A 13571-nucleotide genomic window follows, 5' to 3' on the forward strand; every position below is an offset into this window, starting at 1 on the left:
ACTGGGCTAAACAATAACATGCAAATTCAGCTAACAAGCTAAATGCTGGAAAACTTTGACAAAAAGTGTGTGCACAAGTCTAGTAATTAACCATAACCCCCTGGAATTTTTTTACCCAAAGCCCGAGTAAGATTAGCTCTTGGAACTGACAATTCAGACTAATTAAATACATTTTAACAACCCGGAGTGTGTTTTTCACTGAATCATTATGGCTTCAGCTCTGCCCACACAGGAGAAAGGTCTGTGTGCCGTGAGATCTGGCTACGCACGACTAGTCAACATCAATACACTTGCTACTACAGGTGTCACAGTCTAAAAATGGATTTTTTTAAAGAAAACTGAAGGAGAGTTCTAAACACTGAATACAATGTGGCGAGTGTGCAGTAGCTGGAGAAGATCAAAGGTGAAAAAACACTGAAAAACCCAAGTTTCACCAAATGAGACACAGGTTTTTTTAACGTGGAGTTGTGCGTAAGGGCTTCTTCTTTTTTAAAGTAATCCAGAAATGTCCAATCCTGTTGGAAATCTGCATAATGTTCTGAATAGATATTTATTTTTAATGGAAAACGATGGATGATAGGTCCGTTTTATATACTAGGTTACTATTTTTCTCAAATTAAGATGTGATTATAAAAAAAAACATTTTTATGGATGAGTGTGTTGGATTCATGGGGATCTATGAGAAGAACACGGAATTTAATATTCAAAATTATGTTTGTTTTGATTAATGCACAGTACTGTGCAAAAGTTTTAGGCAGGTGTGAAAAAAATGCTGGAAAAAAATGTTTTAAAAAATTTAAATAGTAATAATAGTTTTTTTTAAATCAATTAACAACATGGAAAATGAGGAAAAGACAAGAAAAATCTAAATCAAATCAAAATTTGGTGGGACCAACCTTTGCCTTCAAACCAATATCTTTTTTTCCAGGCATTTTTCCACACCTGCCTAAGACTTTAGCACAGTAGTGTAAAATATACATTAATATATAAACAAAGAATAGTTGTTTTTTGTAAACTTAGAATGAGCCCTTCTGAAAAAGGAGAAATTCTACCAGATTTGGTATAAATGGATTGAATTCATAGCCCCGACGAAAGTAGACTTTGTATGATTCCATTGTCACTTAGTACAACTTCCCTTGTGTTTATGCAAATATTTGCAATATAAGCGCCCTTGGTACTATTGTTAAAAAAAATAAAAGAATGAGCACTTCATATCAACATAGGGCGTACTCTTCCATGTCTCTATAGGAGCCCAGAATAGACAAACCAAACCTTTTGCATTAGCTGAAGGCCACTATAGGTTCTCCTACGTGTTTGAAAATGGGAGGAGTATTCAGTTGGGTGCTTCCTCACTGCTAGATGCCACTAAATCCTGTTACACATCTTCTCTAAACATTTTGCTACCCAGTAATAAAAAGAACCTTTTACCCTGTTGAGCATGTCTTTTGTGTGTGCGGCGGAGATGCAGAAGCGCGCCCGGGACTCGATGATGGGCGTAGCGGGGAAGCCCACCACCACCACCCCGATGTTCCTCTTCAGCATCTCCCTGCCAAACGCTCTGGAGGGACAAAAGGAGACAAGGACACAATATGAGTTGCAAAAAGACAATTCTTTGACCTGCTCAGCTAAGTGTTGACCTTAAAGTAACAATCTCAAAGATTTTCATTTAGATGTCTCTTAAGTCACCACCTATCAACAAATGATGGCGATTGGCCTGATGGACAGAAATTTGCTCGTCAAGTTTGCAATATTACAAATGTACCTACTCCATTTAACAATTTAACTTTAATTTATCACTCTTAAAATTGTGATCTGAAACAGCTATTCTCAACCTTGGGGTATCGACCCCAACTGGGGTCGCGAGATGATTTCTGGGGGTCGCCAAATAATTTTGGAAGTCAGCTCTGTCTCCACTGTGTTAGTGTTCATGTGTTAATGTGTTTTAGTCTTTTTGGTCATTTATTGTCTTTTTTTTTGTAATTTTGTGTCTTTTTTTAGTCATTTTGTGTCTTTTTTGGTCATTTTGTGTCTTTTTTTGGTAATTTTGTGCGGGGGTCGCGGACAACATGCATGTTAAATTGGGGGTCGCAACTCAAAAAGGTTGAGAACTACTGATCTAAAAGAACGAGTGCCTAACTGTTCAGTTCTCCAGGTGTCATTTCAATCGGCTGTTCATTTAGTCAGTCAATTGTCGCTCTAGATGACACAAACCGCCCAGCATGCACTGCTGACTTCCCAGCCTCCCACCTGCAGGATATCCTGATAGGCCACTTCAAATCTATGATGTAGGGAATTAGCAATGTCGTATGGTTAAAGTCATACCCATAGAAAGGCTACTTAATGCCTAAAATGTCATAATATCAGTTTGTATGTGATGCATTTTTAAATTTTCTCGTACAAGATTTTGTGCTTTTTTTGTGGATCCATTTGATGATCATGTATTTGTAATTTGTAACAAGACACTTGATTTATGCCCATCTCTGCCTATGGGTGCAAGCCTCTGAGTTTTAATTATTACAAACTAGGCATCTGTGCCAACATGTAAAATCTGATTTAGTAGTGAATACATATTATTATACATATATAATACTTATTATAATAACAATAACACTGATCATTTTAGATGTTTTCACCAATTATGACAGTTGCACTGGAGAAAAACTGAAAATAAATTCACCTCCATACTGTCAAAATATAATGTATATGAATATTTCAACTTGTATTGATCCAGGGGAGACTTCATTAACCCTTTATCAGGCGAAGAACTGTATTTGGTAACTTCAGGTAATATTTAGAGAAAAAAGTTGCAAATTTACTAGATTAAAGTGGCAAATCTACAAGAAAAAAAGTTGCATATTTAAGAGATTTAAAGTGGGAAAAAAGCAGATTCACCACTTTAAATCTCATAAATCTACGCATTTTTTTCTCGTAGATTTGGCACTTTAATCTCGTAAACTTTTTTTTTTTTTTACACATTCTGGCAGTATGTAATATCCTCCAATATTCTCTAGGGTTGAAATTTGGAATTTGCAAGTATTTCAATGAGTGCCCTATTAAGGGTTAAGTCTACCAACAGCAGCTGGTCAGAGGTGGAGGCTCACCCTATCTTGGCGGGCATGTAGAGCATCATGGGTACGACAGGTGAGTCCTCGTTGCCGTAGATGATGAAGCCCATTTCTCGAAGCCTCTTGCGGAAATAGACTGTGTTCTCTGCCAGCTGTCGCACACGGTCACAGCCTGAGAGTTTCAAACATGAGAGCTCTCAGTAAATGCAATGGGATGAACAACACTGCTGTAAGAGTTAATAAACATTTTATCTATAGTGAGTGTGCCAAACACTTGTGACTTAATCAAGCTGCACTGAATGTCAATCTGTATTCTGTACACTTCACGACTACAGGGTCATTCCATGTCAAATTAGACAGATAAATCTTATGCATGTGCTATTTGAGACCAGAAAATAAGTTCTGCTTTCAGGTAGGGCTGGGCGATATATCAAAATAAACAATATATCGATATATATTTTTTTAAATGTGATGTGGAATTAGACCATATCACATATATCTTTATAGTTAAATCTTTTTTTCTTTCATATATAAATGCTGCCCTTACGAGGGTTTGTCATATTTAGTTATTTTGTAATGTTCTTTATTCTTTTCTCATATAAATATATTACACATACAGAACATTTGCTCTCATTTTGCGATAAAAATGTCGGGATATACATCGTATATCGATATTCAGCCTAAATATATTGGGATATGACTTTTGGTTCATATCGCCCAGCCCTACTCTCAGGGTATATTAAGCCTTATAGCATGTTCAATTTAAACATGAAGATACCATGAAGGGACTTGTAACTTTACACACAAAATGCCCACATATTAAAAACTTTTCACACACATTTTCATTGCTCTAGGAATGAGTCCACTTCTCAAAATAGCAACAAATTAAAATCTTGGCTTGTTATATTTGCCATATCTTCGATTCTGTTTAAGTTAGAGTCCCTGAAATTTGGAACACCATTAGTCAAATACTGTATTTTTAGCAGGATACATTGAAACATCTATACGTACATAGACAGTTTGGGGATCTGCCTGGGGCCTCGAAACCACCCATTTTAAACTTTTTTTTTTTTCAAGGGCCAGTACTGAAAAATGTGACACCTGCTTGTTCCTTTCAATCATTCGGATACGTTGTACATCATCTTTTCTTTGCCTCTACCAAACTTCAGGGCTGGAGGAGTTACGTGTCTGAAGATATTGAACCCTGAAAATGACTTCCTGTCTCAGATGTTCTTTCTGGGGGCGAAATAACAACATTCCCTGTGGCAAAAACTGTGCAACTCTCAAAATATAAATGGATTTTTTTCGTCTCAAATAGTCTATACATAAAGTTTGAAGAAAATCTAAAATGCAAATAAAAACCTGTATCTTATTACACATGGAAATAGCCTTCTAAAAAAAAAGGAAGAAAAAAATGTCTTGAACTAAATATTTGAAGTGTATTGAAGTATTTGAAGTGTGAAAATTAAACAAAGGGTACCCTCCTTTCTAAAAATCTACACCAGATTTGATCTTTCTGGTTGGAAAACAAATGAAAGGAAATTATTCAGAGCTGGTTTAATGAAGCTTTGAAAAAAGGGAGAGAGAGAAAAAAAACAAGGCTGACAAGCAGCTGAAAACAATCACATTCATGAGATGAATGTGAGAAACATCCGAGCTGAACAGCAGCCAGGCACCATGGGGAGATCAAGTTTTTAGTTTCTCTGTAATGCTTTCTTTCTCCCGCAGGAGATCAGGAGATTCACCGGCTTCTTTGAAAAAGCTGCGTTTGCAACACTGCAAACTCTGATGGTTTACTCAGAAAAGTGTACACACACACACACACACACACACACACACACACACACACACACACACACACACACACACACACACACACACACACACACACACACACACACACACACACACACACACACACACACACACACACACACACACACACACACACACCAAAAATGACATTTCTTGGTTAAAAAAATAGCACAAATCCAAGCCAAGCCAATTCTCACCTAACTAACATTTATCTGGAATGGAATAATGGAAGATAAGATGATATTGAACTTTGTTGTCCATTAAGATGACAATCTGCAGCAGAAGAAGTGAGACACTGTTGACTTTAAACACTGCTGAAGCTGAACCCGTAAAGAATAACGTCTTAGGCTCCTGTGACACTGAGTTTGTCTTACATTTTATTAGTATGCGCTGACACCTGGTGGCAGCTGGTGACCATTACAGTGACATGAGACTGACTCAACATCACACCTGATGGTTGTCACTTTTAGTTCATTTTAGCTGAAAAGTTTAACCTCTTTGATAAAAGTGTTCCCTGTTTGCCTTAGCACAAATCTGATTGTTTTTAAAGTCTGTCATAACATTTGACTAAAGTGAGTTTTTGTTATCCTACTCTAAATCACCTTTTGGCACAGGGGACTGACGATTTTTCCGTGCACTCCTTTATATTTTAGGGAACAATGGTTCTTAGTATAAGAACATGGCTGTACCTCAGAATCTACAAGGAGCCCACTTAACTATTTGGTATCTTTGAACTCATAACAAGTTGAATGCATACATTTATATGTTATTTTTTTTCATATGGAGATTTTTTAATAAACACAATAGCCTCTTTAACATGCAGACCAACGCTGAAATGTTCAGGAACATTTCCTGCGTGATGTGGGCAGGGAATATTCAGGGAAATTTCTCAAATTGAAACAATTGGGATGTCCTAATCATCTTTTTTTGTCCCTGATCCGCCTCAGAGTTATTTAATATAAAAGAATAGAGTCCCAATCCGATTTGGTTATTAAATCAATCAATGAATATGCTTGACAGCTGAATAGCCCTGTGTTGCATTAAGATAGCAATGCCTGCATCAAAGGTGTTTTTTTCCCCTCGAAAAACAATGTATAAAATAAGAAATCCTCTGCAATTGTTTTGACATCACCGCTGCTTTGAGGGAATTTCTCCCTTTTTTGTAAAATATCCTCCTATGCAACATTGGTTGCGGACTTTGCCTGAGTTACCAGAATAAATTGTATTCAGTTAAGTGTTTATTTTTGTCATCTGCACATATTTTGCATCGATTACATGTCTATGTCTCCTCCAAACAGGTGAAACACCGTAGGCAGTGGTGGAATGTAACGAAGTACATTAACTCAAGTACTGTACTTAAGTATAATTTTGAGGAACTTTACTTCAGTATTTCAATTGTATGTATCTTTATACTTCTACTCCACTTCATTTAGAGGCAAATATTGTACTTTTTACTCCACTACATTTAGCTGACAGCTTTAGTTACTTTACAGGTCGAGATTTAACATAAAAAACACGATCAATTAAAAGTGATTAGACATTTTTTTAAATTCAATCTCATAAAACTATGTTAAGTAGTTAAAATGAATGAATACAAATTAAATCACTTACATAAATGCATCAATACAAATAGACTGTTATATATATTTATTCCAAATATATTATTAGATTAAGTGGGGGCATTCTGCATAACGAGTACTTTTAATTTTGATACTTTAAGTACATTTTGATGATGATGCTTTCGTGGTGGAGTAATTTCCCAGTATGGTATTAGTACTTTTACTTAAGTGAGAGATCTGAATACTTCTTAGATCTGGGTACAAAAAGGATCAAATGCAGCAGTGGTGGAATGTAACTAAGTACATTTACTCAGGTACTGTACTTCAGAATAATTCTGATGTAAATATTGTACTTTTTTCTCCACTACATTTAGCTTACAGCTTTAGTTACTTTACAGGTAGAGATTTATGATGAAAAAACATTTTTTAATTAACCCCATAACAGTATATTACGTAGTTAAAATTAACTCTATCATAAAAAAATAAAATGCTGCTTACATAACTGAATCAATAATAATAATTCAAAAACATATTTGGAATATATATTTTCACAATTGTGATGATCCCCTCCCCCTCTGTGTGTTGTGGCATTCTGGATTTCTCTTCCTGTGTAGGAGGAGCCACAGGACATGCCACTCCTCCAGTCTGCAGAGGCTGGAGGAGGCTGGAGGAGCACACCTGACTCCACTCTCAATTACTGAGGTTACATAGAGGAGCTGAGGCCTCAGTTCTCTCTCTTCTCCTCCACAGCCACCACCTTGGTTTGTTTAGTTGGTTTGATTATTTTGGTTTTGTTTAGTTGGTTGGTTACTTTGGCTTATACACTTGCATTTCACCACATCGCATGCATGCACACACCTCACCACTGATAGTGGTGCCGGTTCATGACACAATCTGAGTGGGTTCATTCTGCATAACGAGTAGTTTTACTCTTGATACTTTGAGTACATAAGTACGTTTTTAATACAGGACTTTTACTTGTAGTGGAGTAATTTCAGTGTGTGTAAATTTTTACTTAAGTTAAAGATCTGAATACTTCTTCCACCACTGAAATGCAGGTATCATTTGACTGGAGAAGTATTGATAGCACTGATTATTTCAGACATAACAAGCTCTGTCACTTGTGTGCACAAACAAAATGAGGACCTGTTTATCAACTGCTCCAATAGCGCCACTACATCAAAATCTCTACAAGGTACCTTTAATATTGTTGGAGCTCTTACCTATCGTTGTGCCATCGTCTCCCATAATGCACTTCATAGAAGTGATGATTTGCTCCACCACAGGAGGAGACATGGAGGTGGCGTAGACCGCACTGTGGGAATGGGAGCGCAGGTACTCAATAAGCTCCTAAAGCCAGCAGATACACAGGAGACGTAAGTACACATGCATCAACAGCTTTACTTACTCTACAATATGTACAAGCAGGACACTTTGTAACTGAGGCTTGGCAGAGCGCTCTTTTTAGATTTATTGTGCGCTTTAGTGTTTGCAGCATGACTCCTCTGACTGGTTTTGCATGAAAAACTATTCTTAGTTTATTCTAATGATTGAAATTTCAAAAGATGATGGAAAGTATAATGTTTTACACCGATTGTAAGAAAAATAGACCCTGGCATCCAATGCTAACTGCAGTTTATGCTGTAAATTTATAATATCAAGCTTTGCCATCCGCATTTACTGTTTTGACACAGTTTGAAAGACACGCAGATTATATATAAACACTTCTGAGAAAATGCAGTGAATGTGGTGACAGTCAGTGACAAGAAGCCATTATACTAAGGTGTCACAATCTCTTCAGCATTTAAGTGAGACGGAAAGTTGTTTATGTCTTGGAGTTAAGATTTCTGTAAAGCCAGCCTTTTGTGTTGATGTCATGGGCCGAGGCTGATGTTTGAGGAATGCTCCATGCACTGCCAGGCTGTGTGTCCACATTACTGAGATGACAGGTGTCTTTTTTTTTTTTTTTATCACATTTGAGATCTGGTTACAGTGTAAACTGATGATGTTTTGAGAGATTGTTTGCAACTAAAGCATTGTTGGTATGATTACAGTTTAGCCTGGTCTAGTAACCCAGCACTGAACAGGAAAACAATCCATCTCTTGTGACTAGAAGAGCTTGTTCTCAGCTCATATCGCAAAGTTCATACACTTTTTGAGTGGTCAAATTCAAACACTTTTCAAGGACTTTCAAGGTCCATTTTCAAGCTTTTCCAGGACCTTACAACGGTTGTAAGTTGCATGTTTTAAATGAGTACTTACATGCTGAAAGGGGTAATTTCACTCAACCATACCGACAGCGATGGTTTTACACTTTTAACAACCAAAAGTACAGTTTGCTAATCTCAATATTCAATTTATTATTTTTTTCCTTGAAGATGTGATTATCTATAGTCAGATTGCACGAGAAATACAGCAACAATACTTGCATTTTCAAGCACTTTATGCAAAATCCAAGCACTTTTCAAACCTTGAAAATACAACATTAAAATTCAAGCATTTTCAAGGATTTCAAACACCCCTACCAGACCGGATATCAGCACTCTTATGTGTACACCAACAATCCTCCATCCTCACCCTTTTCCCTGCGATGTATCCCCCCGCAGCACCGAAGCTCTTGGTAAATGTGCCCATCAGGATGTCCACGTCACAGGGGTCCAGGCCAAAGTAATCAACCACACCCCTCCCTCTTGGGCCCAAGGCCCCGATGCTGTGGGCCTCGTCTAGGTAAAGGTAGGCCCGGTAGCGCTTCTTCAAGTCAATCACTTCCGGCAGGCGCACTATACTGCCCTCCATACTGCAGGGAGGAAAAGGCAAAGTGTTACAGGCAGTGTCAAGCACACGTCCTCATGTGTTTATGTTCATTTCTTGTCTCACAATCCAGGATAGTGTTTATGTAAACACAAAGATATGCAAACTTGTGATAAAAATCTAACAGTGTCACAGGAAAGCGCATGATTTGCAGATTGCTATATAGTGCAGCTTCTTGCAGCACCCGGTCTGGCAGAATAAAGTAACGCATCAAAGATGTGTGCACAACCAGTAAGAGCTAACCAAGCACTGAATCAGCTCCGTCAACCAGCAATCCAGTCCCAGGAGTGTTGATGCTGCTGAATCTAATGGAACCACATGAACCGTCAATAGAGGATAAGAGCTACTTCTGGAAGCCTGTTTTGTTTTTTTGCATGCATTTGTAGAAGACTCTGACTGATACACATGCTTTGCCCGTTTTTTATGTTAAAAGTCTGCCAGTGGGTTTGAAAAGCATGTTTTCTTTTTTAAAAAATGACACCACTCCACTCATTCAAAGAATGAAACTGTACAAACTGGTATAATCGACAGTTTTTTTAGCTTTTCCTGACGGTCCTTGAAGGGATCATGTGTGACGAATGCTCCCGTCAGAACTAACCAAATCAAACTGCTATATTTCATAAAAGTTAAATATCACCAAAATGTAACCCTTTGCACAAACGAGAATCTGTAAAGAAAACAAACAAAAGTAACAAACATTAAATTCTGTATTCTACATATTTATGTAACAAATATTCTGTGAAAATCTGCCTGAAGTGCAGGTTGTAAAATGTTATAGTTAACATGTATAGCAGTCGGGGCTCCCTTTTTGTCCAAACATTGTTTCAACATTTAAGAGTGGACAAAACCTGATGAAACTCCTGCTTGTGCAATTCGTCAGTGTGTTCAGATTGAAACCAGGAAGGAAATGATGGGGATTTTAAAGCTGGTAACTCCTGTTGTTCCACTGCTTTTACACAATGACACTTTAAGCCTGGTTAACTGTGAATCCTGTAAGTATTACTGCCTTTGGACTCTCTCTCAGTACTGAGAACACCTATTTTGGTTGGGTTCAGCACCAATGCGTCACCATTGAATAACCCTGAAATATAACGGTCAGACAACAGTCAAAAGGATAAAGAGATACTGAAATGCTAAACATTTATTTTATGAAGAAACATGGGTATGCTACCTGTAAATGCCCTCTACCACAATGAGGATCTTCTTCCATGGTCTGTGAGTCCTGGGCTGCCCGTGAACTATGGCCTCTCTCAGCAGTTTCTCAAGGCTCTGCATATCTGACAAGGAAATCACATTCAGAATGAAAACTGTGGTTTACACAATGGTGGCAGAAAACCAGCGGAAAATTCATTAGAAGACAGAGACAGACTCCGACACAAAGTTTCAATACAACCTCAAATAAAGTGTGGACAACAACACTGAATATTTGCTAAATTACAGGAATCGCTATTAGCTTAAAGTGTAAAAAAAAAAAAGGGTCCTATTGTCCTTATGTTATGATAAGTAAAGAGCACAGTAGGCTAGCTCGACAGATTGTGTGAATTTAGTGAAATGTGTAAATAGGATTATAATTTATTTGGGCTTTACAGCCCATAATAATATAAACATAATAATCAAATGCAGTCAGATTATTTAAACAAGCTGCTGTTGTTTTTAGTACATCAGCCGTAGATCATATGTTCATCAACCCTGTATTTTAGCAACACAAAAAGACAATCTGTCCTTTTTTTTGTCCAAAAAAATGACTTGGAAATTAACAATATAGCGAACAAGATATGCTACATTTTAGAAGGACAAAGAGAGCCAATAATGATATATTGCCCAACCCTACATCAAAGGCATACAAAATAAAAAATGTGGCTTTTTTATTTTAAATTTTATTCATATACCTTACATAATAGTTTTTTTTTAGCCTAAAACTAACAAAGTACAGTTGTAGTAAAATTGAACACAGTCATATACTACATATAACAGTCATTATATCTAACAGTCAATTGTTTTGTCAAATTATTTTGGTATTCATTGGCAAACAAAGTATTCAGTCAGATGTATGAGGATGTGTTGGTTATGTCTGTGAGCCCAAATGAACAATAGAAGGACCTTAAATATAAAAAAAAAACTATTAAAAGTAGTAATTTCCTGTGCTTTCCCTATTGTGACATAAAGTCTATAATTAAAAAAGATTACTTCAAAAATGCCAAAAGGAAAAAAAAGATGGTACTTTAAGTGTTTATCCGTATAATAACAACAAAAGTACCAAGTAATTGTATCCAATTATGATACAATACTTAGTGTGCAGAGATAATTATGTGTATGTATATAAAAAGATGCTCAAAGTACATCAATGATGATTACGGTAATAAAAGCTATAGAAACTTCTATCAATGGAAGCAGTAAAAAAAATAAATTGGGGGACTGACGAACAGAAATAGAACGCAAAATTGACCTATTAATGGAGGCAGGAGACACACTTCTAAGAGGAGCTATTTGTGATCACAGACTCACTGTTGTGCTTGAAGACTCTGATGGTGGACCCGGAGAGTCTGGCTCCCAGGACCAGAGAGGCATGGTTCAGTTCATCACTCAGGATCAGACAGCCCTGCAGAACACCAGACACACGTCAGTATAAAGGATTGAGGTAGCAGATAGTGTTACACCTACAGAGCTACTTACAAATGACATATTCCCTGTGAGAAGGGGGGAGGATCATTTTATAAACTGATCTGAGCGGAGATAATTACTTTTGATTTCACGAGAACAAAAGACTTCGCCCTCTCTGTTAACTTCCTGTCACCAGTGGAAACCAGCTATGTTGTGAAAGTATCTACCTGCCAAACCACACCAGCAGCAACATGACAAAGAGTTCAGACTATTGTTTTTCACTCTGACATGCAGTCCAGCCACCAGTGCCAACAGGAGGTATTTCCTCCTGATATGAGGCCAGAGGGCGGCTCCGTGTCTCTGTGTACTTGGTGCTACTGATGATGTGTGATTGTGTGATGTCATGGAAAAGATAAATGTACTCTAAAAACAAGAGTGCCTGCTATAAAACTTATACAAACATACGAGTGCAGACACTAATATAAACTAGAAAGAAAAAGAGACAACAGCCCGTTTCCCATTAAACTCAAATCAAATTTAAAGCGAAATTTGGAAATTCTGCATTAAAGAAAATGTGATTTAGGGATGTTTCCATCAACTGGTTCAGAGCGAATAAACAAAGCTGCATTAACATACTATGGTCAGAAGATGGCAGTGTCATGCATTGCTGTAGGCTAATCGGTCAGTAAACAGTAGAAGAAGCTGAAATTATGCAAGAGAGAAAAAACAATAAAAAAACGAGGTTTCTTACAGGACACCCACTAGAGAAATATGTCTTTAGTAATTCAATCAAATTGGGAAACTTATAATTAAAACTTATAACTTTCATGTCAGAAAGTCTTGATCATCAGAGCGGAAACAGTTGATCAGTCGTGTGGGTTAAAGGCTCGCTACATCAGAACTTATTCGGAGAAAGTGTTTCCATTTCCTGTTTAGCACATTAACTATTTTTTGAAAAAGACAAAAAAACCCACCTCAAGCTCGGATAAAATCTTTTATGCGCATTTTCAAAAGTTTTATCGAATTTTGGAGTTTCCGTCAAGCTTTTCTTTTTATGCAAATTTTCAAAATCCCCATAGAAAAAGGAAAAAGAAAGAGACAATGACAAGGAAAGAAGGAAAGAAAAAGCTGTGACAACATCAAGGAAATCTCACAAGGAAACAAATAAGAAATGGAGGGGAATATGTGCTACAACAGTAAAGCCTGATTTCCACCGGGCGCGTTACTGCAGCGCCACGTCAGCGTCACGTCAGCGGCGCGTATGCCGTTGCAAATAGGTAACATTCTAATCAATGAGAGCTCTTCACCGAACGCGTAGCGTAACGTTACAGCAGCGCCACGTCAGCGTCTCTACGCGAGCATTAGGTAGGACTTCTATTTCTCCGCGAGACGCTGCCAAATCGCGTGAATCGCAAAAGAGCAGATCGCACCAGACAGGAAGTCCGACTCAGAATCAGCGTAAAACACTTCCGCCCCTTTCAAAATAAAACACAATACGCAGTTCATGCAGCCTAAAACTACTTCACATCAACATTATGTTATGACCGAGGCACCAGATCAGCAATCAATCAATCAAAGGGTCTCAGAGGATCGGCGACACGGACGACAAGAGACTGATTGTTGAAGTGGAACATCATACAATCATTTATGACATAACATATTGTTTTTATAAGGATAGATGGTCAGATCAACATATCTTTCACCTCAGAGAAGCAAAGTA

At 37.5% G+C, this 13571-nt stretch overlaps 1 protein-coding gene across 1 annotated transcript in view; it reads right to left on the bottom strand.

The window, feature by feature from the left end:
• Positions 1 to 13571, bottom strand: part of LOC131988056 (serine palmitoyltransferase 2-like) — a 36275-nt gene that overhangs the window by 8173 nt on the left and 14531 nt on the right. The window contains exons 6-11 of the mRNA XM_059353061.1: positions 11756 to 11849; positions 10422 to 10527; positions 9017 to 9236; positions 7663 to 7789; positions 3102 to 3237; positions 1429 to 1558 (exon numbers count right to left, since the gene is read on the bottom strand). Coding sequence (XP_059209044.1) covers positions 1429 to 1558; positions 3102 to 3237; positions 7663 to 7789; positions 9017 to 9236; positions 10422 to 10527; positions 11756 to 11849 — 813 coding nt within the window. The remainder of the gene's footprint in view (positions 1 to 1428; positions 1559 to 3101; positions 3238 to 7662; positions 7790 to 9016; positions 9237 to 10421; positions 10528 to 11755; positions 11850 to 13571) is intronic.

Source organism: Centropristis striata, chromosome 16, assembly GCF_030273125.1.
Source record: "Centropristis striata isolate RG_2023a ecotype Rhode Island chromosome 16, C.striata_1.0, whole genome shotgun sequence".
NCBI lineage: Eukaryota > Metazoa > Chordata > Actinopteri > Perciformes > Serranidae > Centropristis > Centropristis striata.